Raw genomic sequence first — 23,045 nt, 5'->3', positions numbered from 1 at the left:
GCCAAACAACATGATTTTTTGGAATTCATCTTTAGTGAGGATGGTGAGACAGGTGTCCAGACTGTGTCTTGACAGTACAGGTTCTATTAGTTAAGTAGCATCCTGCCAGTCTTAATGTATTTTGTTGTTGTTGTTGTTGTTAGTAGAGGAAGAACTGAGAATGTTATTGCTGTCTGTCCTTCATTGTAGAAAGTTTTGAGGGGAGCTTTTCTCTTCTTATTAATTTCTTTTGCACTGACATTCTGTTGCAATGGAAACATTGTATGTGTCCAACATCATTTTTTTTCCCACTTAATTAAAGACCTAATAGAAAGGCCATTTCAAAGTTAAAATTCTGGTTAACTGTAAGGCGCTTCAGGTTAGTAAGGTGCGTTTTCATTGTGATGCAGAGAATGGCAGTCACTCTTGGCCCACACAGAAGCAAAATTTAAAGCCCAAAGTGCTGAACAGCTACTTCACTGAAGTAATAGATCATCTTGTAGAATCAATACATCAGTACAAAGAGAAGTGAATGAGACTGCCAAGAGGTGCACCTCTAAAATGTTTGGCTCCCCAGAGCAGGGTGTGGTAAAGATACACTTTTGGAAGCTTTTGGCATAAGCAATGTTGTTTGGAAGTCTTCAATTTCTTGATCCTTTTTAATTTTGTTCAAGTCTGTTATTGCTGCACTGATTTGATGGCTGTTGCTCCTTTGTGCTTACTTTTGTGTTTTTCTATGTCCTTTCATACCACTGCTTATTTTAATTCTGCTTTTGATCTTTGTCATAACCATTGTTAATTCTTACACTGCTGAGTTCCATGTGTTGGCTGGGACACCTAAGTGATGGTTTATGGTCTTCTTTCCTGGGCAGAGTCGCATCTAAGGGCCTTGCTACATTGTGTTTCTTTACAAACGTAAGGCTGCTAGAGGAGAGGGGTAGAGTTTGAGGAAGTATTTACAATGCACGAATTGAGGACTATCAAACATTAGAGCAGGTTGTCCTGAGAGGTGGTGCAGTCTCCATTCCTGGACATTTTCAAGAACTGGAAAGAGCCCTGAGCAACCTTGTCTGATTTCATAGCCGATCCTGTTAGAAGCACAAGGTTGGACAGAGACCTTGTGAAGTCTCTGAATTATCCCATGATCACCCATGCAAAGCAAATAATACTTCTTGGAACCTCCACTCAAAGAAGTGTATCAGGAGCTGCAGAAGGTGGCATTCACAGAGGATCTGCACAATGTAACAGAAGGGCAATTGGGAAATGAAAAAATAGAGTTCAAGGTTGGATCTGCCCAGGATTCTCATGATCACATCTTCCAGCCATTCCTATGTATGCATCGTGATAATAATTATTAGTGAACCTGAGCGTTTGTACTAAAAGCTCCCTCCGATTTCTAGAATTATTCCTTCTGTTCCTCTGCTTTCTCATATGCAGCCTATGTCTCCTAAACTAAGTGGTATGCTTTAAATAAGGGGTCAGTCCTCAGCAAAAGGGTTCATGATTTCCACAAGACGAAGTATATCTTTTATTTAATGTTTTTTGTAAGGGATGATAACTTTTTTTTTTAAATTAATATGTCAAATCAGTTTTCATATACCTTCCATTTAGACACTTTCTTTCATTCCTCTGCATGGTAGATAACTACTAGTTGCACTTGACTTAGGCTGTCAGAGTTTTTTTCTAGTTGTAGTGTTAGTATCAAGTTTCAAAGTGTGTTTAGTGCAGCCTGACCTTTTTTTTAAAGCCAGAAAGGAATTGAGGTGAATTGCAAAGCGATGCCTTACAAATAAAACCAAATACCAATTCTATCTTTCCACTTGTAAAGCAAAAGCTAAATTAAAATCCTAATACTTCCTTTTTGTCCTGAGTTTTTAAAACATCTTTCCTTCTGATAACAGTCTGTCAAATTGTTGGGAGTTTTGAGTTTTGAACCTTAATTTCACTTGCCTTTTTTTTTTTACTCTCTTCTTCCTGGGCTTGGCTGATGACCTGTAGCGTGCTGCTTGGCTGCTGGTAAAACAGGAAATGGGGTGAGTAACTTCTTTTGGCAACCCTCATACCACTTCTGTTAGAGAGTTCTCCAGATTTAGAGAATGGGGAGATACTCTTACTATAACTTTTTTCCAGCATAGTAGAAATGAGAAACCACTTAATGCAGTAGACCTGCTGAGACACGTATGTTAAGAGAAAATTTTAACTAAGCAATGAATGCTGTATTTTGAGGTCAAGACTGTTGCATTCATATAAAGGTACTTTTGCTAACAGTTGTGGAATATGTAGACTCACCTCCTATGTCCATAACATATATGCTGGTATCCTTACAGGCATCTGCTCCTTTTAATTTCTCTCTCCATAGGCAAAGACACAGGAGTCGAGGCCTGGTCTTGTACCAACAGAGGTAGTTGAGCCTGTCCCAGCAAGATCAACTGAGGTTGTCATCTGGGCTTTTCGTTTTAGGAATTTGTGCCCACTGGAGTTCATGCCCTACTTTAATGAAGGACCAGGTCGCCCTTTTAACAATAAAAATAAGTCTTAATGATTTTTTTATTTTATTAAAAAAAAAAAAAACACCAAAGGGTTTTTGTGCATATCTCTTTCTCAGCTCTTCTCCAGGTAAAGTCTGGAAAGACTTTTGCAACTTGTGATCTACCATGAAGCTATGGCATGATTTTCCTCAGTGCGCATTCTTTTACGCAGAAAAAAATAATCTATTTTTAAACGTTAGTGAAAAAAACCACAGGCAAACAGCAACAAGGCAAAACAAGATATTATTTAGGCTGGAAGCTGGACAGGAGGTTCCTTCACAAGTATCACAGGTGCTGCCCTGCAGGTTCCAGATACACAGTTTACTTAGGCTGAACTAGATGTTGATTTACTATCAGAAGGATCTAGCCTCCATCTGCATGTACTTTCTGTCTTTCTTGTGTTAACATACGTGCTTATGTGACCACGCAGAGAGCTGATCATCTCACTGATCTAGCTGAAAACCAAACCTTTTTTTGGTGGATCAAGGTTTGCTTAAAGTGGGATCAGTGGACTGGTATTACTTACCATGCTGCGTAGTGCCAGCATGCAAGTGCTGACAGGAGTGCATGGCCAGAGGCTGGGAGGAGGCAGCAGAGTCCTCAGTTGGCTTGAGCTGACTGTAGCTCAAGTAGCTACACTTCTAGCTACTCCCTGCCAAACTCTTAGGTTTTTATTGGGAAACATCTTACGTAGAATCCTGGTCTGGCCTTAATGTTTCCTCGACACTTTGTTTGTTAATTCAGTACAAAGATTCAGTGCCGTTATAGGAGGTCTTGGAACAGCCTTTCACACTTTTGTGCCATGGTCTGTGTGCTTAGTATTTTTTATTTGTGCATTGTTTGTTTACCTGGGACTAGTTACTTAAGTTTGTCTTCAAACACTGTATGTCATATATCTATCTTTGACAGACTCCTGTGCAAGTTATTATTTCTTTGTCTATGTGATTCAGAAAACTGGGCCTTTCCTTGAAAAAGGATGACATTGTTCAGCTGAAAGAAGCGTATAAGTGGATTATTCATCCCCAATTGTCAGAAGAGTTGGGTGTTCCTGCTGACGGAAAGGTGTTGTATAAATAAGAAAACACTTTTTTTCTGTATGGTTTTTTTTTTTAATATGTGCTTGTGTGTGTATACATATTTATACACTTATATATATGCGGGAAAAAATAAAAATAGATACTTCTTTCCCTCATTAACAGATAAACAAGTTGCACTACCCTTATATTCAGTGTAGGGGGAAGCAGAGGGGAAGTTCTTTTAACCAGAGATCTCCAAGTGTCAGTACTGAGGAGTCCAGTCTTCATTTTTGTACACATAGGCCATTGCATCTTCTGAAACCATTGTAGTCTTTTGCTAAATCTCTTGCACTTGGGCTGCCACCCTCCTTTTATCAATGAGACTTTTTCAGTTTTCTCATTTTCCAGGATCTCTGTTTTCCAGAGGCTAAGGAATGCTCACACATTCTTTCTTTATTCTCCTATTACTTCCACCATTGTTACTGCTCTGAGAGATAAACGGTTAAGGTTGTTAGCGTGTTAAATTCTATTGGTAAAATATATTTCTGAAACATACTGACAGATAAAAGATTGGTCCTTGTTCACTTTAATGAATGCTAGAGATAGATAGGCATGTTGGAACCTGCAATACCTGTGAGTAGGCAATAGAAATGTTTTTTCAAATGCTGTTTCCAACTTCCAGATTCTGACTAACATTCTTAAAATGTTTCTGAAATGCATTGACTGAACATGACATTCAGATGTTGCCAGACAAATTCAGAAACACTGTCATCTTGAATGTAAAATCTCTGCAAACTTGGCTACAATTCCTGCTGAGGACAAGGCAGTCTGCAGTTTTTACTTGTCATCAGCCATAGGACTGACCCCAGGACTAGACTCACTTAGTCTTTACATTGATTTGTCAGCTTCCGTAATAATTACAGATTGTCTTTTCCCAGGAGTGCTAATGGAAAGCATCCTTTTTGTCTTAGTGAAGAAAGAAACGCTTAGTTACCCTGAAGATGATCCAAGAAGAAACAAACTTCTTACATACCAAGTTAGCAAAAGCTCTACGATGCTTCGACACTGAGCCACTCCAGACATCATTGTACCATAAAAGTTACTTGTCTAGTGCTCTTTATCTACAAGGCACTTGAATATTAGCCAATCTTTTCAATAGCCCTCTTGAGGTATTCCGGTGTCTGAATAACCGAAGTAATGAGTGTTGTTTGCCCAAGGCCAAAGAGGGAATTGGGGGTAGAACTGAGATTACACTAGAGTTTCTGGTCTAGCTGTCAGTCCGCTAGGACATGTTGCCTTTCTTTGCCCCAAGGCCATCCAGTCATTGCAAACGAAGCCCCTGACAAAATTTTACAGTGGTGACTACTGCAGGGGTTTTATCTTTATTCCACGCTATGCACTGCTCTCCCAGAAGGTTTGTTAAGTTTAGTGACCGTAATAGGCTTTGAGCATACACAGTCTCTGACTCAGTTCCCCCTGTGCAAAATGGGGCTCGTATCTATGATGTGTAGGTCACTCATGTTTTTGAAGTGGCCTCAGATCATCTTTGGTTACTTCAGAAATGCAAATGCTATTATGGCACATGTTTTAATGTCTTTAGATGATGTTGTAGAATAAATGGGTTATTTTCTCTTTTGACTACATCTTTACTGTTTTCCTAATACTAAGGATGCTTGAGAATATCCTTCCTATTTGTTTAAAAAACTATTACCGCCTTCTTTTTTGTTCTTTTTTTTTTTTTTTTAATTTAGAGTTTGTTTGAAGTTAGCGTGGTCTTTGCTCACCCAGAAACAGAGGAGGAGTGCCATTTCCTGTAAGTTTTTATATAAATAACAAAAGATCTTTATCTAAATATTGTGCAACATTGTTGGTTTGGATTTGCTACAGATGAGAATATGCAGTGTTTATAAACTAGAATGGGGCCTGCATCTAAACTTCCTCATATTCAGATAGAGTTGCGGAGCTTAAAGTTACACCATCTCTGGTTAATTCTGTGCTTTAAAGCCAATAAACAAAATCATCCGGAATTTTGATTTGGACTGGAAGGAGAAAATTCAGATGAGTTGTTCAGTTTCAGCCCTTTTCAAAGTCATTAGCCCCTTCAATATAGCCATATCATTTTGAAAAATAAATTAATAAACATGTAGTTGCAGGTGGGAGAATATTTTGAGGTCATGCCTAGGTTTTCTGCTCTTATAGGAGACATGGATGGGAGGGAAACCTTTGAAGTGAATTAATCCAACTGAGCTGGTTGATTAAAACAAACGGAAGTTCCCTGGCCACTACACATAGTTTTTGGGCTGGCCCAGTAGGGTGTCTGCTATACACAAAGAAGCAAAATATTTCTGTGAATTTAGCTACCATTTAATCTGATTTCTCAAAATCTAGCTGTAGTATAGTCTGGATAATTGGGTTCGCTCTTCCTGTTTGCTGATGCTTCCTGGAAGATTTAAGTTTCACTCAGTTTCATTGTTTGTGCTCCTACGGCAAGTTAAATACTAGCAGAGAAATAGTCTCAGCATAGAATTTCTGACTTCCCTGTTGCATAGGGCCTTCAGTTCTTGAGACTAGATATTTCCTTTGCAGCCTTTATATATTTCCCTGATTTTACCCCTTCTGGCAATTTGTGATCTTTGTTTGAATGCCCAATATGCCACTTACTTGGTTTTCAGCAACTGCATCCTTCATATGTCTTGGTGTAGGGGGTGAGGGAATGCATTTTGGGTGACATACCTGGTATTAGGAAGAATTATTACCAGCGTTTGCTGAACTTCTTTCCTGTCCAGCTTCTTCAAGACTGGGCAAAAGGGGGAGAAAGTAGTAGGACCAGGGTACAATTCTAAACAACGGTACCTGCAATCCTGTAAAAACTCAAAAGTTTCTGGATCCTGCCCCCTTTTGTTCTTATTTATTTAGTTTTACTTGATCAGTTCTTGTTTCCTGTAGTGCTCTTCCTTCTTCTGAAACCTCTTGGCAATTATCTTCAGCTCATCCTTCCATCCTTTTTGTGACCTTTCAAAAATGTTGCTGCCAAGCATGTTATGGTGCCAAGGTTAGCGCTCCAAGTGGAATCGCTGTAGAGGTAAAAGCTGTAAAGAAGTTCCATTCCACATTCCAACTACTCAGCTTTATTCCATGTGACTTGACAATATCCCTTTACTTGCCTTCTCTTCGTAGCGTACTTAAACAGCAATAAAGGTTTTAGACATTTTTCTGAAGTGACAGCATATTACCTAACTTAATTACATAGTAGTTTCTCAGGTGTCAAGGCATTCTGCATATGTGAATGGCTGTCTCTGGGCATATTCTGAGACAATGGTTTGGTTTTGATGTAAATATGGTAAACTGGACAGTTGTCACAGCTTTAGTAATGACAGTCATGTTTTTTGTGGAAGCAAAGCAGGACCTTGTCTCAACTTGGAGAACTCCTCCAGGTATGCTTTTGCGTGGGATTTCCAAGTATGGCATCTGCAATTTCTCATCTCTCAAGCTGTTCTTACACAATTATGTGTAAGTAGGTGTACTAAAGTGACCTTTGGTTTGACACAAAGATTGAATTGACTCTTGTTAGTTTATGTTTGGAGATTTATGTTTAAATTTAAATTCTGGAAGAGGGAAGTAGTGATGCTTTGTGTCACAAACTGCCCAGGCAAGTTGCTTGCATAGAAACAGCAAGAGGTAGACCTGCATCCTTATAGTCTAAAGTAGTTACAGAGGCGTTGAAAATTGTGTTGTAGGCTAGAAATTGTCTCTAACTGCATACATAGAAATCCACTAATAGGAACAGCTACTTCCTCTACAGTACTCAGAAAAAGTGTTTCACTGACTTGGCTTTCACTTTCGTGAAACAGCCAATAGTTTCCTTTTGAAGAGGCAAAGCACAAATGGTATCGAACACCTGGGGTTACTTTTTCTGTAGTAAGTTGAATTTTCCTATCCAGAAGCAGCAATTTGAATCTATAGTTCGTAGTGTCTAAGAAGAGCAAGTACAGGTTTCAAGATGTCAGCAAATCTTGCACAGAACTTAAACATCAATCGTGACCTTTATTGAGAAGGATTAGAAAGGACTGAAAGCTAAACTTCTTGTGTGCTCTTCCGTTCCATCTCAAAGCTGAGACACATTTGTGTTGGTCAGAGCAAAAGGAGATTACACAGCTTTGTCCATGATTTCTGTCTAGATCAAGCAACGCACACCTTCCACCGTTTGTGGTTTAGGATAAAGTTAATTTTAAAATGCGCTCTGTGCTAAGCTGGGGAAGTGAGATAGTGGGCATATTGGTACAAAGACACTGTACATGCCATGGTTATAACTCTGTTTATTTGTTTTCCTGTAAGAGTAACAGCTAATTTTCATTCCTGTATTTAGAGCCACAGCCTGCCCAGACTGTTTCAAACCAGCGAAGAACAAACAGGTAGGATCTCATCATTGCTCTATTTCTTTTCCGACATTCAGAATTTCACAGCAGTAGCTACAATGAAGAATTTATCTGGGTATTCAGTCAGTGTTTAATATCTGGTTTTCCTTCATGAAAAATCTCTCCAGTTTTCAATTGTCTGAAAAAAAAAGTTGTCTCCTTATTCAGCTAACGTTTCTCTGCTTAGGAAAACTAGGCGCTTGGTGCTTTTCTTCAATCATTTTCCAGACTGTTTAAAGGCCGTAATTTTAGGAACGTTCTCTTTAAGATCTAGGAATTTGATTGTCATGCATTAAATGTAGCATAAAAGATGACCCTCAAGCTCTCTGTGGGTGAAACAGTTCAGATAAGTCACATGGAGAAGATGAGGCTCCACAGCTGAAAGAGAACGATCGCATTGCAGTTTTCATGTCCTCTGGTCTGAATGAAAGACACAATACATGCAGGATGGTTTTATCCTCTAGAGGAGGGGAGAAAAGAAGAGGGACCTTGCCACTTGTTGCAGGCCCCCAGCACACACATAGTCATTGACGGAAAAGAGGACATGTAAGAATAAAAAAACAGTTGGAGAGAAACTGATGTAAGTAGGACAGTTGGTGTGATCAGAGGGAGAAAAAGTAACTTCTATCAGAAGCCTGTGTAAGGCCTTTTATTCTTTCTGGTGAAGAGTCTACCGACATTTGGCAGAGGCAGTCTGACCCAGGAGTTCTGCCTACTCTACTCCACCTGACCAATAAATGCAAGTCTTTTTTTAGAAGGATTGCATTGTTATAACTCACTGCTTGCTGCATTGCTTTCCTTTAAAAGGGGGGAAATCCCACATAAGGAGCTAAACCAGCAGGGCCTGGCTGTTAAAACCACACAGGCAACAAGATGTAGGGGAATCGAAAGGAAAAAATACCGACTCTGAAGAGCCATCAGAGGTTCATCCTTACAAAGAAGCTGTGCTTGAAGCTAGCTTCAAGGGCTGTGTTAATCAGAGAAGCAGTATAAAAACTGGGTTCTGAGTGAAAATTTCTGCGTCATCTGCTGTAGACAGTTATTTAAACCTACTGCTAGTTTAAGGGGTTTCCAGTTCATCTGTTCTACAAGGAAGGGAAGTGCTATTATCTCTAACATGCTTAGAAGGAGAAGGAGCAGCTTTCCTGAAGGCATCCAGGAGCCTTGTGTTAGAGCAAAGACTTGAATTGTCCCAAAGTAACCCAGTATTTTTCAGGTATTTTTCCAAATCCCCAATCCAGTTTGCAAAAAAAAGACAACATTAAATTGAAAATTCAGCAGATGGCCATCAAGCCAGTTGGGGGGCTGGAGCACATGCCCTAGGAGGAGAGGCTGAGAAACTTGGACTTCTTCAGCTTGGAGAAGAGAAGGCTTTCAGGGAGACCCAACTGAATGTCCCTCTAGTACCAACAGAGAGATTATTGAGAACAGAGAGCCAGGCTGTTCATCAGAGTGCATGGTGGAAGGATGAGAGACAGCAGAAAGAAGTTGAAATGTGAGGTTTGGAGTAGATGTAAGAAAAAACTTGTTACTGTGAGGACCGTTGGACAGCAGAGCAGGCTATGCAGAGAGGGTGTGCGGGCTCCATCCTCGGAGGATTTCAAGACCTGACTGGATAAAACTCTGGGCAATATGGTTTGATCTCATAGCTGATCATGCTTTAATTAGGAGGTTCATTTAGAGACCTTCTGTTGTCCTCAGCCTTCCTAAAGTAGGATTCCACCTCATCTGTTACAACACTTGTTTCTCCTGTTCTAGGAACCTAAATTCTGTGTTTTCTGCCTTAGCCTCACTTGAGTTATCAACAGCAGCACCTGGCTATGCCTGGAGGACGGTAGTCGTGGCTCCTGCCACTATTGTACTATTATTACTGCTTCTACCATCAGTTCACCCTTGTGAATCGATGCAGCTTGGGAGTCTGAAGTTGCTTGCCCTCCACAGTTCGAGAACTGCCAAGCCCTACCATTCAGAGCCCTTTCTTCTGAGTATGAATGAACTTTTGAACTTTATAAACAGATACCTACTCAACAGTCTTATTTTCAGAAGAGCTAGCTGCCTACTGTCACTGAGATAAAAGCTGGGGCTTAGGTATACTTAACTTTTGAAAATGGGGAAGCTGGTTTAGGTTTCTCTTCATGGATTTAGGGTTCTGGTTTTAATCTATTTTGTAAATTTGGACCTGAGCTGCCAAGAACTACTGGTTTTTGTTCTTTCTTTTGCACGCTTTTGTTTATCATCTGAAATAAGATAGTTTCCAAAGATATGCTTAACATTTATTTCAGCTAACCAAAGGGCAGGCTTAGCAATTGAATATTCTAAGGAGCTGGAGTAGGTTTCTTTGGAAGTGCGACAGTAACTTTAGACCTGCTGAAAGTCAGTAGCGCTTGTTATTTTTTTTCTGTGTATAAACAGAGTGAGGAAACCGACACGTACAACAGTAGTATATTCTAGAAACAAAGGGGCAAATCTTAGTTCTACAACTAAATAACTGTTATGTTCCAATTGGTCAGCTGTATTAGTTGTATTGCTGTCTTGTTGAGCATAAAGGTACTTGCATAGATTTTGGCAAAATTACCTGTTGCTCCTTGTTGCTCTATTAAAGTGAGGGTTAAGATCAGAGTGAGTTCTTGCTGATATAGAGTTGCTTTTAGGTATAAGAAAACACAAGTGAAAAAACTGTATTGTGAGAAGCGTACAGTGTGTATGTTTTAGGGATTTTTTTTCTTCCTTAGGCCTTTTCTTTCTTAGCTTCTCTTGGTTCTTGACTCATTTTTTTATTTCACTCTGCAGTCTGTTTTCACTAGAATGGCAGTTATAAAAGCCCTAGAGAAGATAAAAGAAGACGATTTTCTCAAGTAAGTATATACTGAAACTAGTTCTTAGTATTGTGCTTTTGTGTAGAATTAGGATGGGGAGGAAAATATTAAGTGGGTAAGTAGTGGTAAGAGATCTATAAAATAGGTTTTAATTGTTTAAATTCTGCTAGTTCACTGGGTAAAATGTGTTGTCTATTCTTCTGGTAATAAAATGTCATTCCAGATCTTTTAATTAAGGAGTAATCTTAAAATGCTTGAGTTAAGCCACAGAGGATGAAGAACTGGACATCACAGAAATGAGGGCCTTTTTCCTATTCGTAAAAGTGCTTCATTGGTTGATTATCTCAGGAACAGCAGAGAGGAGAAGCTGTGGGTCAGAGAGCTGCAGTTCTGCTCTGTGCTTTCAGCAGTACGTCACTGCAGATCTCTGGACTGGCACGGGGTTTAGAACGGTTAGAAGTGAAAACAGCTTGTTGTAATATTGCCAGTTATTTACATTCAAAAATCTTTATGTACATCCCCCAAAACCACAGAAGAGATTTAGAAATCATGGAGTTTCCTTCTGTATTTTGAACCTTAGAGTCTGTAAGGCAAGCTTCTCTTTACAAGAAAGGCTTTTTCCCGTATTTCCAAAATGTTAGGAGTTGAGTTTTAAGAAAACACCAAGTGCTGTAATATGGTAAAAATCACAAGCAGTGGGAAGACATCGATAGACACTTTCTCTGTAATTAACTGTGCTTAATTGCACTAAGTCTTCGCAGCTCTTTTCTTTGATTCCCAGCAAACATTTAGTAATAGATCCTGAAGATAGTTTTCATGCAGTATTTAGTTTCATTATTGCTATAGCTGTAGTACGGTACATCTTATTAGCGCACTTTGGAGTATTATCCTTCGATAATGTTTGATGACAGATTGACAAAAGTATTTGCAATGTGGTGTTCTTGATTTGCTTAATGTTTATCCATTTCTCGGTGCTCCAGCTTTTAACGTGAATACTGAGTTTATACTGTAGCTGTGTTTTGTGTAACTGAAGTTGTCATCTTTCATGCCATTATTGCTATGGTGATGTTCCATTTTGTTCTGGTATTATAGTATTTTTTAATCTTTTTTTTATACAGGCATTTTCCATGTCCACCAAGTTCACCAAAGAACCTCTGTGTTGCTCTGGAAATTCAGTGCAATAATGGTGCAGTTTTTGTTGCTGGTAAAGTGATCCATTTATTTGCTGCTGTGTTGTCTTAAACGTAACTTCATAATACTGCCGCTAGACCCAGAAGATTCTTGCTATTTGTTGATTCCTGTAATTAAAACGAAAAATTAAAAACAAATGTAGCTCCGTCTAAGAGTGCGCTTTGAAAGGGGAAGAAATTATACTTGCCTTTGCTGAAGACGTGATTTTGTCAAAAGTTAGAAATGACAGACCAACCTGCTAAAATCAAAACTATTTGCCTGCTCTTACATTGTGAATTTAAAGTTGGAGATAGTGTGTGGTGGAATACGGTTGAAGAGGAGCAGGAGCTGCAGACAGCTGTATCAGGGCCAAGATCAGGTTCCGGTGGCAGGAGCTGCAGGAGGGGAGCGTGTCACTCCGGCTGCTCCCTTCTGGATGTTTAGGAACATCTTGCTTTTCCTTGCCACTGGTTTTCTTGTGCTTTGAGAGATGAAAGAATTCCCTCTTCTAGAGACAGCACAGGGTGATGGGAAAATTTAAAACAACTTAATTTGTGGCCCTGCTCGTTAAGGGGACTTATCCAGAAGCAGTTTAGGAAACAAAGAATTTTACCCTGTTGTCAAAGCTTGCTCTCTCCTTCAGAAAACCTTTATCCCCGCAAATCCTGCATTGTAATATGTCCCCTCATAATAAGGGCATGGTTTGGGAGAGGCACTTCCCCACGAAATAAGCTCCTGGTAGTGCTGTTCACTTGCTTGGATTTTGAGTTTTCACCAAGTTTTCACCATCTGGATTTATCTGCATGTTATTGCATCCAAAACTGCCAAGCTTAATGCAATTAATAAAGGTTCAGTTTTGGAAAGCTTCGCTCTTCCTAGTTCCCCCCTCCAAACCAAGACAGCATCTGAAATAACTGGGTGAGACAGGTAACACAACAACCCTTGGTGTCCCGGAGTTGAGACGATTAAACTTTTCTGTCACCTGCCTGCAAGAGTATCTACCCTTCCCCCAATCCTGTGTATAAACAACCACTTATTTATATATATGCAAACAGATTATTTTTAAAAACCCTAAAATTTTAATCCAACATACTGTGTTTAAAAGGATGGTACAAATCCCGACTAAAGGAAAACGTAAAATGGAAAGAAAAAATGCAAAAGTGAATGTTCTCATGGCAGGCTACTTGGTGTTCTGTACATACCTGTTTCTTATTTTTAATTACTGATTAGACAGATGTACATTTTCATGAATCCAGTGTCTTTTAGCCTTTTCCAAACACACTGGTTTAGGTTGCTTTGTTGGATGGTTTTATCAGAATTCATCTGGATGGCGAAAGAGACAGAGGGTTAGCTTTCTGCAAGTGGTTTAATAGCAGTTTTGCAATTTATAGTTTATAGCTTGCTCCAAACAAACCCCCAAAAATCCAGGCAGGATGTTGTCTTTAATTTTTGAATAATTAAATCCAGAAGAGAAGAATTTATTGAGTACAGCGCAGTTATTTTGTTATTACAGCAGTTTAAATGAGACAAGATCTTAATTTGTAAGCACTGTTTCAGAGTTGGTATTGCCCTCCTGACCATCTCTTCGGTGTTCACTGAACGTTTCCCCCCCAACTTTTAAAGGTTCAGGAGAAGATGTCAAACTGAGAAACCCCTTCTGTGTTTGTTTAACCCACTCTTGTTCAGATCAAAAGCTAAAATTATTAGAACGGGGAGTTGAGAAAAAAAAAAAGTATTATTTTCCTTTTTCTGTTTTATGGAAAGAGAATTTAGCAGTGTGAAGCTGATAATCATAGTGCTTTCATTATTTGCCCCAGTGAAACAGCGTTAGTCAGTTTCCCCATTTGTTTGTGTGGGTTTTTCTGCAGATCAAAACGCAAGAAGGAAACACTGTTAGAAATAGGAAAATATGATACTGAAAACCAGAAAAATTGAGATGACAGATCCACAGTATAATATGCATAGCTACTTTGAACTCCTTTTTTATATTCTATATGCAAGGTTTCAGATTGAAACTTGTTTGTGCAGGGGGATTACTCATTGTTCTTTATGAATGAGTTCCTTGTTTTGTGCATATTTTCACTTCTTATAAAACCTGTCAATAAGAAAGCTCATCTTGATCATCCATGTCAGACTTGTTCTTTGGTTATAGCAGTTGTGTCACAGGAGACGACGGCATGCTAGTGTGACATAACACGGGACTATGACTGGAATCAGTCAGAGGATGGCAATCTCTTTACCTGGCAACTTTTCAAGGTTCTTGAAATTTGTACTGGTTTACTTTTGACACATTTTGCTCACATGGTTTTTCTTGCAATGAGCCGAAGCATTTTAGTTTGGGTTTCTTTTGATAAACTTTCAGACAATGGCAGAACTTGGATTGAAACCTGAACTACTTGATACAGGGGGGTGTGGGAACTTCTTCACTTGGGTCATGCGTACATCGGTGGACAGGCATATGTATAGCACTAGTTGGGTATATGGGAGGCTGGTTAAAGACCATGGTCCGATCCAAACAAATAATTTTTCCATTCAGAATTAAGTTGACTCAGACTAGGCGCTTGAACCTCTGGGTTTTCATTTCCAGTTGAGTCAGGCCACATGCAGTTTTGTTTCTGTGGTTATACCTGAAGGTACGACTGCAGCAATAGGCCCTTGCAACTCTACCTTTAAGCTGGCTATCTCGGATACCGAAACTCTCGTAGGTGCAGCAGTATGTGTTTCATACTGTTACTGTAATGCTCTTGCCATAAATCAAGTTTAAGCCTGTAAATTTATTTTCACAGTGCTCCAATGAAAGTTAAATGTGTTGTGCTGTGCGATACTGGCGCTTTTGTCCATTGCTTTAGAATGATTACAGGTAACATAGTTGTTTTTTACAGGAAGATACAACAAATATTCAAGGAATTTACCTCAGACTCCCTGGATTATTGATGGGGAGCGGAAGCTGGAATCTTCAGTGGAAGAACTGATTTCAGAGCATCTAATGGCAAAATTTAAAGCGGATAGTAAGTATCTAGGAGATCTTTTACCATACATATTTCTCATCATTACTAGAATATTTTTTCTTACTAGCTACTTACTTAATACAAGAGTGTAAGTGAAAAAACTCTTTCTTTGTCCCTCTCTTATCCTTCCAAGTCCAAGCTTGTAAACTGTTTTTAGCTGTGATCTGTGAGTAATCAGATGACTGCTTTGTTTTCTGCAGTGTCTTTTATCCTTCTAAAATATCTCCTCACTTGATCTGATGATGCAAATATCACGATTTTATGCGGTAGTATTTTTGCCTAGCCATACTTCTTAACGGTTAGTAATTCATAAAATGTCTCGTAACAAGAAGGTTTTTGCCATCAGTGTTCCATAATATCTGCCTAGCCTTCGACCCCTTCATGTTTCATGCCTCGACTAATTTATTTTCTTCAGTCCATAGAGTTCCACATGCTAAACGTTTATCCAGGGATTATCCAGATGAAATAATCATTGCCCACCATTTATCATCTACTAGATTTGGAATTAGAGACATAGAAGGCCCAAGGAAAAATCACATTAAATATTAATTTGGAAAAAAACAGCTACTTTCCCCTCCTGTCCTCCTGCCTCCCAGTGGATCTGTTAGCCTGAACGCTAGGAAAATCCTCAGACCGTGTCTGTAGGCCAGGTACTATGTAAGGCCTTATTTCAGCTTGCAGAAGTACTACTGGTGGCCACCAGAAGTGCATGTGCAGCAATGTTGAGTTGAGACATAAACAAATAGAGAGACCATTGCTAGTAGGTCAAGGGAGGTGATCCTTCCCCTTTAGTCAGCACTGGGGAGGTGCATCTGGAGCACTGGGTTCAGTTCTGGACTCCCCAGTAGAGGAAAGATGTGGACGTACCAGAGTGAGTCCAGCAAAGGGCTGTGAAGGTGATGAAGGTCTCTGGAGCATTCCCAACTGAGAAAAATCTGATCGTATGACCAAAATACACCTTCACGACCATGGAAGATGGTTCTGTAGTTGTCATAATATGACCAGAGAAATGAGAGAGAATAAAAACTGAGGAAGTCTTTATGCTGTGTATGTTCCCTATGGAGACAAAAATTTTGAAACCATCAGTTTTTCAGAGACCCTTTAGAATAGAGCTGCAAAGTTGCCTCTAGTGCAGGGTTTGGTCCCCCCTTCCTCCTTCAGGCAAAGCTTAAAGGTGGAAGGGGTATGATGAAGGAAACTAGATATCCAACGGTACATTTTTTGTAGCTTGAAAGATGAAAAAAACCAAACACACAGAGGTTACTTTTCAGTTTGGACTTGAATTGTCTTTCTCTTTTGTCCAGGCATGTGCGACTAGCAGAAATTTCTCTGAAATCTTTGGAAACCATTGGGTTTATTTAGGATAAAAAGTCGCGTTTTGGAGGAAGATGGCTCAGTTTGATTTGATTCATAGACTTGAATTGGCTGGGTGAGAAATGAACAAAATTAGTAAGTGGAATTCCTTTAAGATGGTACTGCTTTTTTTTGGACATTTTCAGGGTTGTGGCAGTCCCATTCAGGCCAAGGAACTAGGAGTGCTCTTCAAGAAACTTGTGAACGTGATCCAATAAACAGTAACGATCCCAGATTTTTTCAAATACAGTGCAGGCTTCGTTTTGTAAAGGTAGCTCTTTGAAGTATATTCGCAAACAAGTTTAGAAAGAAAATATTTCACTTAGAGAGTATTAAAAATGTAAAATAAAATCTGACCTCCCTTGTTCAAATCTGTTACAGGCTTTAACTTTTCTTCCTCCGGAAGAGAAGATGTGGATGTAAGAACACTAGGCAATGGTAAGGCTTGGAACATCCCTTGTGAAACACAGAAACAAACAAAATGGTTAACCGAAGCTACCCTGGTAGACCTTGCTGAATGCAAAGTGCATAAGTGTGTGACTAGGCATGCTTTGGAATTTTCTCTCGGAAACGTTTTGGTGATATTTATGTATTTATTCCGAAAGACTGAACAGTTTCATAAACCAAACTGAAAGAGGAGCCTTTTTTCAGTGTCCTTGGCTGCACAGATGCATGGAAATGCATAGCTTGTTAGGAGTATTTATTTGATTCGCTTCCTATTTTTAAGCCATTTATGTCAGACTGATTCCTATCTTGTTTTCCGTTGGGTCCTTCTACTTCGCCTCACTGTCACTGGGGAGTGGGGAAGCCTGATTTTCTCTTTGAACTTGAGTCCTTTATAAAGGTCAGTTGCTTTCCGATACGCTGAAGTTACTATAGCCAAAGGAGGAGGGGAAAGAAAAGGTAAAAATTCACAATGATGTGTTCCAGTTGCTGTCTGATTTGTAGTGTAGCTCTTGGCATTGCTTATACTGGGGATCATCCCTGGCCCTGAGCGCGGAAAGTGCAGCTATTGCAACAGATGTTTAGCCGAGGGAGCGGGATTTAACATCATCTTGCACCTGGGCATTGCTGTAGGTGACAGAAAATAAGCTAATTAACTTTTTTTCTTATTTTATTTTTTAATTAGCACAGACTTGTACAAGATGTCTTCTGGGAAGTCGTAATTTGCACTTATTGCTGATACTGGGGTTTAGTAGCCAAAAAAGTCCCTTGTTTCTTTCCTTCCATCTGATGCTACATCCCTAAACCCGCAAGTCCTATCCCTGTTTGCATAACAGCAGACGATCTTCGCACCTTCCAACCTTACTGCATAAATTCAAACGTTAATTTAGAACAACATGTTTTTGTGTTTTATGACTGTGCATGTTGCCAGGAAGGCCCTTTGCAATCGAGCTTGTGAATCCTCGTAGAATACATTTTACTGCTGAGGAAATGAAGGGACTTCAGCAGGTAAATCATTTGCACCTCATGGAACTCATAAAGCATGTGTTTCTTCTCTAACTGCGCGGTTTTGCTAACTGATTCTTTTTTAAATATCACAGACAATTAATAACTCTTCAGACAAAATACAGGTTCGAGATTTACAGCTCGTCACCAGGTCAGTATTTATCATCGCCGGCAAGGGATTTCAAAGCGATGCTTTGGGAGTTTTGCAAGCATTCTTGCTCACAGCGTTATATAATTATGCTTATGTTATGCGAGTAATTAATGTCTTTTGTTTAGAGAGGCAATTGGTCGTATGAAAGAAGGTGAAGAGGAAAAGACAAAGACCTATAGTGCCTTAATATGGACAGACAAAGCGATACAGAAAGAAGATATTGCATTTCTAGATGATATCAAGGTATCTGTAGCTCTTTTTGCTAATTTATATAGTACCTGTCCTGGTGCCCTAGGGGAGAGTTTATATACATGCAGCCGCCATATCTCTTTCTCTGGGTTTGTTTTTTTTCTTCAGGGGGGTTTCTCTTGCTGTAGGGACTTTCATATCTCCCTTCCTCCTTCTCAGCCTTCCTTACTTCACCATTGTCATCCTAGCGTTGTTAGCCAAGGCAACAAATTCTTGAATAATGTTGACCTTCCGATAGACCAAATAATAATAAGTAGTGAATGGGAGAGGAGGAAATCTGGCACCCGCACCTCTTTCTTTATCTTAGATAGTGTTTTGCGTAAGTGAAAGGAGCAGAGAAGGTCTTTTGTTCTGCAAGCTCTGAAGACATTCTTCCGCAGCTGCAGCAATTAAGAGTTTGAAATGTCTGTGACAAATAATGCAAAGAGGCCTTACAAAGCGCTCGGTGTAATGAGCACGCTGCGTTGAAGAGAACTTTCTCCAGATGTTGGTCAGGGAGATAGTGCCGATGGAGAAGCGTGTTCAGTTTTTGTTGTGTTGCACCATTTCCCATGGGTCTTGGCCGTGAAATTATTCTCAAAGCGAGGGCTTAAGCCATTACAGTCTGGGGAGACAACTGTTGTGACGCTTTTTTTTAGCAGGCCCACTTATTTCCTGAAAAGTTGCCTTTCAAACTGCTGTATCTCATTTAGGAAAGGGGGCGGGGAATGAACTTTTTAGAAGACTGTTACGAGATCTAATCTCATTTCGGGTTTTTTTTTTTCCTCACTTTTATTTCCAGGGGGTTGGCTGTAGCTTAGACAAAGCATTTTGTGGGTGGGATTTTTTTTTTTTATTTTTTTTTTTGATTGCCCTGAGGCTCTCACTGAGCTTCTAAGTCCTGGAGTCATTCCAGCAAAGGACTGTGGAGATTTCAAGGTTATTCCTCTGTATTTGTGATTCCATTAGTTTGTGTTCATATGAGGCCTTCTCATTTAGCCTTTGAGATGGCTGTGCTCTTTTCCTTTGATAAACATGGAAAAAATTTGTCTCGCCTCAAGAAGATTACTCAACTACCGTAATACAATATAAAAAAGATGCGATTGGTTAACAACGTATATGACTCTTACAATCTGTGCAATATGTTGCACGTTTCCTTCCTCGTTTATTTTGTTACCTCTTGTAACAGGAATTAAAACTGGACCAGAAGACACCTCTCCGGGTTCTTCACAGAAGGCCTTTAGCTGTAAGATGTCGGATCATTCACACCATGAAATCTGAGTACATAGACGAGCATCATTTTCGCCTGCATCTGAAGACTCAAGCGGGAACGTATCCTTAGATGCCGTTACACAAGGCATTTATGAAACAGCTTGCTGATTACTTTGGGTAATGGGAAGTTTCCTGCTTTTATCACTGCGGTGTTTCTAAATCCCTGCTCTTCAGCAGTCATACGTTGCTGCATAACGTTTGCTTTTATGTCAGAATTTCGCATTCAGGCTTTCATTCCAAAATGCTACCCAAGCGTGTGTATTTTTGTGATGACCACTCTGATAGTTTTAAAGTACGTGCTTAGCTGTAGAAGTGTATTGGTTAAAGATACACTTAAGCTTTTTCTAATTTAACTGAAAACTTTTCACTGTAGAAAATAAGCTTTTCCACAATATTTAATGCACTACAGCGCAGACTGTAGATTGCTGCTACTTACAAGTTAACGGTTTTGTCATAAAGTCACCACTCACTTTGGAATAAAACAGAAAATACAGGTCAATAGTGCAGTTTTTGGCATTAGAGTCAGAAGCCAAAAATTAGGAAGTCTTTTAAAGATGGGTGTGGGCTTAACAGGACCGTAAGGCTGATCCTAACGGGACATTCACTGTAAGTTGGCTTAGAAAAAGACACCATTTTTTGCTTTGCGTGTGTTTCACCATCCTCTTTTTTTTTTTTTCCTTTTGATTTCTTTGCGGTAAAATACAACTTTCCTTAGCCAGTATTTCCAGCTACATTAAAGAATTTGTGCACGGAGACTTTGGAAGAACAAAGCCCAGTATTGGCTCCCTACTGAACAGAACTGCCGACATTCTGGAGTTGGATGTAGAAGTAAGTTGTTTGCTGTTTATCTTCCCTGGAAATTAGTAACGTAGTTGCATTTGTGAGATGGTTTCAGTGGAATTGCTCTAACCAAATCAACATTCCTGACCACAGTTAATAGAAAAATTGATGTTAATGCAAAGATTGTGGTTTGTAGCACGCTGCCACATGTGACAGGCTTGCTTCCTCTGCTGAATTCGTGTCGGGGAGGGATGGGAGGATGTACCGTGAATTGATGACGCCTTATTATTAGCACCCGCTGGAAGAGAGCTTAGCGATGTTATATGTACCACATCGTTTCTTTTCAAAACAGGGTCAGCTGAAAAATAAGAGAGATTTGACTTCCTCTTTCAGTGCTGGTTCAAACACAGCAAGAAATTACATCTGCTCACGTGCTGGAGTCAAATGAAAAAAAAACCCAAAAGTTGTTTTGATTAAAAGAATGCATGTAGAGATATGAATTTAATATTTAACATAGTGGTTTGGCAAAGTTTATTTGAAACATGGGGTTTCGTTTCAAGTAGTCAGTGATCAGCACGCTTGTTCTCACGTATTTCTGGAAAACTGCCCCTGCGTTACATTTTGCAGAATAGACTTACAAGTTTTTGCATATCTTTTGTAGGATAATACAGGAAGAGAGCTTGCAGAGGGCACTTCAGTTGCCTCTGAAAACAGGAACACCTGGCTTGGGGTGATAAGCATCACTCTCATACAGATAGGTGTCACTACAGTTATCGGGCATAACTGTGAAAGATGTCTAGAGACACGAAAATAATTAGTCATCTTGCTAATAATGCATTTAACTCAGCCTCAGAGCCTAGTCCTTTGATGAAGTTGTAGGTTAGGCAAGGAGTAGGTATGATTAATGTAGGCAGTCTTGAAGCCAAGGTGTTTAACGTGCTGTGTGGCGATCCCCGCGTTGTGATCGCAAATGGTGATGCTATGGTAGCGTAGGGTGTTCTGTCTTTGGAAGAGGGTGAGCAACAAGTTTATGCCCAAAGGGAATTGGAGATGTGGCCTCAGGGAGGCCAAGGAAGAAAGATATAATCCAAGTGGTAGTAATTACAACATTTGCTTCTAATGAAGCGTCAGGCACGTTCTGTCCCCTTTAACTAACAGTCAGGATGACTGTTAATGATGTTGCCTAGATAATTCTTGTGCATAATTCTTGACAGGTTATTCTTTTAGTCAAGTTTTCCTTACTCAGGAGGCAGATCTGGAGACAGGTGACGGTTTTCTTCTTGAACCTTGCCTGCACTGCCCAATACCCGAGTATTTCTGTGGCATCAATCAATAGGTTACTTGTTTTCACATCATAACAGTCCATCTGTAGCATGGGCCGAAGATGGAGATGGTTCACGTATCTAATTAACAGTTCTGGACACTCTGTAAACGCAGCCCAACATCGAATGGTGCTGGGAAGCGGGAGCACAAGGAGTTGTGATTCTGCTTTATGAAGAAAAACGCAGCTCCCAGAGAGCTCTCTCCAGACACACATGGAGCCACCAGAGAGAGGGGCTGTTTCATGCCACAGTCTCCCGCTTGCCTTGTCCCTGTCTCTTATCTTAGTGCCCTTTATTTACTCCTTTCCTTTCCACTATTAGCCTATAGCTGACGAGCAGAGAGTTCTGACAGCAAGTCTCTTTACATATGTAAAATACCAAGTCTGCTGATTTGCCTTTTTTCCCCCCTGCTTTTCTAGTCTGTTGACGTTGACTGGCCTCCGACCCTGGATAATTAACTTTTCAAGGTGGGACGAGGAAGAAGCAACTCCTCTGTCAGCAGCTGGTTAGTGAACCCTGTACAGCGTATTACAGCTTGGTTGCAAAGTACGTCTGTTGAACATTTGGATCATGTTGATCCGCCAAAGGATACTGTTACTTTGAATCAACTGTAAACGCTCTGGAACTGGTACCATTCATTCAATCTCTAGCCTTATTTCAATTTCTTCTGTGCATAAAAAAAAATTTGGTAAGGTGGCATATTGATAACAAGTCTTTTTAAAATTAAGATAAACATAAATGATGTAACGTGCAAATGGTGTACTGAGCAAGTACATCAAATACGCATTCTGTAGTAGTTTAAATTAAAACATTAAAATGTTTTAATTGAAAACCTCCCTCAAGCCAGATTTTTTTAATTCTTTTTATATTGGATGCTGCAGCTTTCTTGTCTGGATGCAGGTAGCACCGAGTGACCTGAAACCCAGCCCTAACTTTTTCTGAGCACCGTTCGCGCAGGAAATCCCAAAAGACAGGGAGACTCTGAAACCAGTAGGACAGTGTCTGGAATGAGGCAGCACTCTGCTCTCTGCTGACTGCTTTTTGGTCAGTGCCAGTTTTAGAGATGGGCCAATTTGTCTCCCAGACAAAGTACTTTTCAAAGGGAAAAAACAGTTTTCAGAGGAAAACTTTGCACTTAAACCCAACTTTTTCTCATTTAAAAACATCAGTGATGCTTCCTGGAAACAACAGTTGAGGTACTTGAGGCCTCAACAGCTCTCTGGCCTCGCTACAGTCCTCTTCAGGGATAGGATTTCCCCAGTTGAGTCACCATATATAAAAAGACTGGGAACTCCTGGCAGTGGTGCACAATGGAAATCTAAAGAAAAATAGGAATACTGAGAACCCCAAAGTACAGGTAAATATAAGATGTACTGAAGAATGCTGGTATTGGAAGAACAAGTCAGATAAAAAGCTTTGGTTTGTAGCATAATACATTTTTTTTTCTAGTATCCAACCCTGGATGGATGCCTGGAAGCATTGAATATTGTCTCGGAACTTGCCTGGAATAGGGAAAACCTGAGGGTTTTTTCCTTTGCTTGTGTTATTTTAAAAGTTT

The 23,045-nt window shown here is 39.8% G+C and overlaps 1 protein-coding gene across 1 annotated transcript in view; it reads left to right on the top strand.

Annotated features, from left to right (window-relative positions):
* Nucleotides 1-22,298, top strand: part of PUS10 (pseudouridine synthase 10) — a 31,821-nt gene extending 9,523 nt beyond the window's left edge. The window contains exons 5-18 of the mRNA XM_082481538.1: nucleotides 1,978-2,012; nucleotides 3,458-3,569; nucleotides 5,275-5,336; nucleotides 7,890-7,935; nucleotides 10,729-10,793; nucleotides 11,873-11,958; nucleotides 14,807-14,932; nucleotides 16,667-16,723; nucleotides 17,661-17,737; nucleotides 17,830-17,885; nucleotides 18,011-18,128; nucleotides 19,303-19,445; nucleotides 20,114-20,213; nucleotides 21,907-22,298. Of these exons, the coding sequence (XP_082337664.1) occupies nucleotides 1,978-2,012; nucleotides 3,458-3,569; nucleotides 5,275-5,336; nucleotides 7,890-7,935; nucleotides 10,729-10,793; nucleotides 11,873-11,958; nucleotides 14,807-14,932; nucleotides 16,667-16,723; nucleotides 17,661-17,737; nucleotides 17,830-17,885; nucleotides 18,011-18,128; nucleotides 19,303-19,445; nucleotides 20,114-20,213; nucleotides 21,907-21,945 (1,122 nt within the window). The 3' untranslated portion in view covers nucleotides 21,946-22,298. The remainder of the gene's footprint in view (nucleotides 1-1,977; nucleotides 2,013-3,457; nucleotides 3,570-5,274; nucleotides 5,337-7,889; nucleotides 7,936-10,728; nucleotides 10,794-11,872; nucleotides 11,959-14,806; nucleotides 14,933-16,666; nucleotides 16,724-17,660; nucleotides 17,738-17,829; nucleotides 17,886-18,010; nucleotides 18,129-19,302; nucleotides 19,446-20,113; nucleotides 20,214-21,906) is intronic.
* The last annotated feature ends 747 nt before the right edge of the window (nucleotides 22,299-23,045 follow it).

This window comes from Vanellus vanellus (genome assembly GCF_965231255.1).
Source record: "Vanellus vanellus genome assembly, chromosome: 3".
In the NCBI taxonomy this organism is placed as follows: Eukaryota; Metazoa; Chordata; class Aves; order Charadriiformes; family Charadriidae; genus Vanellus; species Vanellus vanellus.
The sequence above is the reverse complement of the archived record's forward strand: the minus strand, read 5'-3'. Positions and strand labels throughout refer to the sequence as shown.